Consider the following 4,700-nt stretch of genomic DNA (forward strand, 5'->3'; position numbering starts at 1 on the left):
CAGTCCTGACTGGGTTCTGACCCTCTTTTAGACTCAGTCCTGACTGGATTTAGAACACTTTAGAAACGTCGACACAGAAACTCAAACACAGGAAGGAGTTTGATTGACAGCAGCTGGAGGGGAGCATTCCGTAGCCTTGATTGGTCGGAAGGAAGGAAGGAACCCCTCCCCCTCTTGCTCGCTGTTATATTGATAACCCGCCCCCTCTCAAAAACATAAGTGCACAAACTAAAAACAATCACTGTGTGTGTGTGTGTGTGTGTGTGTGTGTGTGTGTATGTGTGTGTGTGTGTGTTATATAATGTGTTAATCAGGCTAAATGCTTGGCTGGCTGTGTGAGAACAAACTACGCTCTGAGGAAAATGTATTGTTCGAGTGTGTGTGTGTGTGTGTGTGTGTGTATGTATGTGTGCGATATTAGCTCGTCCTTGAGGTTGTTGGCCTTTGACCTTTAGCCCCTCCCACATAATAAAACAACTTCCTGGTTCAACAGGAAATGAGAGTTGAAGACTGTTTTGGGACAGTTACCGTTTCCTAGCAACACAGATTGTTTCGCACACACACACACAGTACTCACACACACACACACACACTCACGCGCACACACACACACACAGAGTACTCACTGGGCAGTATGGTCTTGTATCTGTTCTTGGTCCCGTGGTTTGGAATATCGAGCTCCTTGGGATCAATAAAATTCATTGGAATTTCCTGAGATGGAAGAATTGAATGTCAGTCACAGTACTTGAAGGTATTAGTGTCAGCAAAACTGCAAGATTACTACTTTTAGGTCTTAATGAATCAATGAGTATGGCTGGTATCTTTATGCTATGCCAGTTGATACAAACATCAAATATCCGTTTTTCGATACCTTATTTTGTATTCAAGACGTATTGAAGTTTAATATCCAGCCCTATTGATCATTAAGTTGTTAAATTCTACTCATTTAGAGGCTAGCTAGCTAGCGAGCATGCTAATTCCACAATGATTTCATGTTACAGATACAGAAAGCTGCTGGGCTTGGTCTACGTTCATTTAAATTGTCGACGTTAACAGTTTTTAACTTAACGTTCATGAAAGCCGTCAACCTGTCAATTTGCTTATGCTAATCAATAATCGCTAATGCTAATGACTATTCAATAATCATCAACGCTAATTGCTAGTGCTAATCTTAATTGCTGATGCTAATCTCTAGCATGCTGACTGTTGTTGCGATTCTGGTTGCGCTAATGTTAATCACTAAGCCATAATTGCTAATGCTAATGACTTCAATAATCGCTTATCACAAATGGTTATCGCTAGTGCTACTCGCTGGTGCTAATCGCTGGTGCTAATCGCTAATGCTAATCGCTAGTGCTAATCTCTTAATTGCTGATGCTAATCTCTAGCACGCTGACTGTTGTTGCGATTCTGGTTGCGCTAATGCTAATCACTAAGCCATAATTGCTAATGCTAATGACTTCAATAATCGCTAATCACAAATGCTTATCGCTAGTGCTACTCACTGGTGCTAATCGCTAATGCTAATCGCTAATGCTAACCTCTTAACTGCTGATGCTAATCTCTAGCATGCAGACTGTTGTGATTCTGGTTATGTAAATGCTATAAAGGGTTCGTTACGGTGACAAAATACAGTATAAACTCGTATAAACTCTTTGATAATTTGAGTGGCTGTAGTGTTAGGTGGGCGGGATTTAAACCTACGACCTTGTGGTTCTGACTCAAGCTAACCCTCCTCAACATTTGAATAAAAATTTAAAAAACTGCGTGAACGTTCAAAGACGACTTACAGCGAACTCGGCGTGCAGCTTGTGCGTGTTGTTGACGACGCCGCGGAGCTGCTGTCGCGTCAGAGGCCGGCCGGCGGCCAGCAGGTACTCTCTGCTCGCCGCCTCTCTGGGCGTCACAACGGCGACGCTGAGGGGCTCCACGGAGCCGAGGGCCGACATGTCCAACACCAGAGAGACGTTAGAGCCTCGTCTGGAGGGAACAGAGAGATCATGATGGAGGTGAAGAAGCTGCTCTCTTTCTTTCCCGTGTTTTTTGTTGGAGTTCATCTATTGTGGATTTTGATTTATGACAAAATGTTCTCCACAGTTACTGCTTATCTTATCATTTGGATTTTGCCAATTTTTACGTTTTCTAAAGAGTTAATAACTAATAAGAGTATTTATAAAAATTTACAACATTTTCAGTTACTTTTGCTATTTAAAATGAAGAGAATTGCAATTTTAAAAGTAATATATTTTGTCACATTTACGTGATTTAATGAGTCAAAATGATACTAAAACCAGAACTATGACATTTTGAATATTCACTAAATTAACATAATATATTAAATCAAAAGTATCGTATACAGTTAGTTTATGAGATTAAAGAGATCAACTTCATGACAGAATGTGGAGAAGAGCAGTGATTAGAAAGTATGTAGAATAGTTTGTAAAGAGATTGCTTTTTAAATAAAGAATAAATCATTAAAATGTTTGCATCTTTTGTAGATTTGTTATTTAATCAAATCGAATTATTTACTCAAATAAAAATGTTTATGTTTTTTGTAAATGGATTTATTTTTTACATTAAATCTTATTACAAACAAACTCTTTGTCTGGCTGCGTGTCGGCCGGCTTCCTGTCCAGGATTACTTCCTATTCGTCCGATTGCTGATTGGCTGCCGTCCAGAGTGGACGACCCACACACACACACACACGCACACACACACAAGGAGACACAGACATCATGAAAAACATCCTGTTCTCACTCTTGAGGCTGAGATCTTCCATCCTTTCCTTACCTTGAGGATCACAGAGTGTCCTCTCTTAACAGCGCCGCTCTAAACGCTGATGCAACCAGAACAAAATGGCCTCCGGGGTTCAGATCCGAGAGTAACGGAAGAGTTACGAGCGGCAGATAACAGCTAAAGTGCTCGAGTGTGAGCGAGGAGCAGATAAAGATGTTTACAAGAGAGGGAGCGTTTAGGGAAAGAGCTGAGAAAACACTTAAAACGTCTCATTCTGACAAATGAGGTGAGTTTTATTTAAGCAACAATCAGCCTCCTCTGAGACGCTTCACCACTTCACCGAGGAATCAGGGACTACTTTCTCATCGTGTGGAGCGTCACATCAATCACTCAGCTGTGACACGAGGAGCAAAAATAGATGAAATGTACAAAATATGGCAGAAATATTAATACTCTCTTCAATTACTCAAATTTATGAGAAACTAAATCACATTTATGACATTTACTCAGACAGAATTATGAGATTTATGAGGTAAAAATATGACACAACAGCACATTTATTAAATAAAAAAAAGAGATTTATTAAGAATTAAAATGATGACAGAATGTAATCCCTTTGTTTTTGTTTTTATTAATTAACTGTTAAATGGTTGCATTTTTAAAGTGTATTTCTTTTTCAATACATTTTAACTAAATTAAATTATGACATGCTAACATTAAATAAAGAATTGTTTTTAATGAAAATGATGAGATAAACATTTTAATAACCAGGTTTTAACATGTTTTATGTTGTGTGTCGAATAGATTTACTAAAGTCTAAAGTCGAGTTGATTTTATTGCTTTTTAAATGAACTCTATTCACCAGCAGAGATGTAAAGTGATTATGAAGTTGATGAAATAGATTAAAAGGTTCTGAAACAGGGAGACGGTCCTTTAAGTGTTTAATCTGAGGAGCGATCAGAGTTCATGTGTTCAGCTCTGATGTTCCAGACATGAGGAGGAAGACGCCTCCCTTCACATAAACACACATGTTCTCTGTGTACATTGTTCATGGAGGAAACCTGCTTCACTATCTCAATGTAAACACACTCACACTCTCACACACACACACACACACACACACACACACACACACACACACACACTCCTCAGTCTGCACGTAGGCAGCTCGACACCTGACCGCTCCAACAATCACAGGTCAGAGGTGACTTCCCTCCCTAAACATGGCCGACAATCAGACGGCTCCTCAGGTGTGTTTCTGTCCAAAACCTTGTGAAATTAGTAATATTTCACTTCCTCTCTGTAGATATTCATCATAGTTTATCTGGAAGCTCTGCTGCTGTGTGAGTAACGACTTACTGGACCATCTACACAGAACTCTGTGTATGAATGATTCAAAAATACATTGTTTTGTGTCTTTTGTACTCAAACATAGAAAGTTTCTTAGTCGACAACATAGTTATTATTGTTATTATCATAATAAAGTTATTTGGTGTCCAGAGAGGCGGGGCTACAACACCTTCTTACCTCTCTTGCAGTCCTGCTGCAGGTTTCATCCTGAAGGGGGAGGGGCAAGGCTTCAGCTTGTTATTGGCTGTCACCGGGGGGGCGTGGTCGTTGCTGCTGATGACGGGGAAAGGGGCGGAGCTAGGAGGAAAACATCAGACGTGTGGGGTTTACTCTAATAAATTTGATAAATTAAAATGGCCGTTGTCAGCTGACTTACCGAGGGAGAGGGACGACAGGAGGAGGAGCTAGGCGGCGGCAGGCTACGATTGGCTGCTGCTGGCGAATGGGCGTGGCTACAGATGGAGGGAGCTCAGCCTGGACCATGCTTCCTGACGTCACAACCTGGAGACCGAAAAGAGTTATTGAGTCATTAGAGTGGACGATTACTGAACCAGCGGCTTCAAATTACCTCGGTAAAGAGCTTTTTTTAATAATCTCGCTCTAAATGCTATTT

The 4,700-nt window shown here is 40.5% G+C and overlaps 1 protein-coding gene across 1 annotated transcript; it reads right to left on the bottom strand.

Annotated features, from left to right (window-relative positions):
* Nucleotides 1–19: 19 nt before the first annotated feature.
* Nucleotides 20–4,686, bottom strand: LOC116379379 (receptor-type tyrosine-protein phosphatase R-like). Its single transcript, XM_031841329.1, has 4 exons — nucleotides 4,464–4,686; nucleotides 4,265–4,384; nucleotides 1,791–1,980; nucleotides 20–711 (listed from the first exon to the last, which is right to left on the bottom strand). Exons 1-4 carry the CDS (start codon nucleotides 4,568–4,570, stop codon nucleotides 574–576), a joined length of 555 nt encoding a protein of 184 aa, XP_031697189.1. The 5' UTR covers nucleotides 4,571–4,686; the 3' UTR covers nucleotides 20–573.
* Nucleotides 4,687–4,700: the final 14 nt, after the last annotated feature.

This window comes from Anarrhichthys ocellatus, unplaced genomic scaffold, assembly GCF_004355925.1.
Source record: "Anarrhichthys ocellatus isolate YVR2014 unplaced genomic scaffold, GSC_Weel_1.0 scaffold4209, whole genome shotgun sequence".
Lineage (NCBI taxonomy): Eukaryota > Metazoa > Chordata > Actinopteri > Perciformes > Anarhichadidae > Anarrhichthys > Anarrhichthys ocellatus.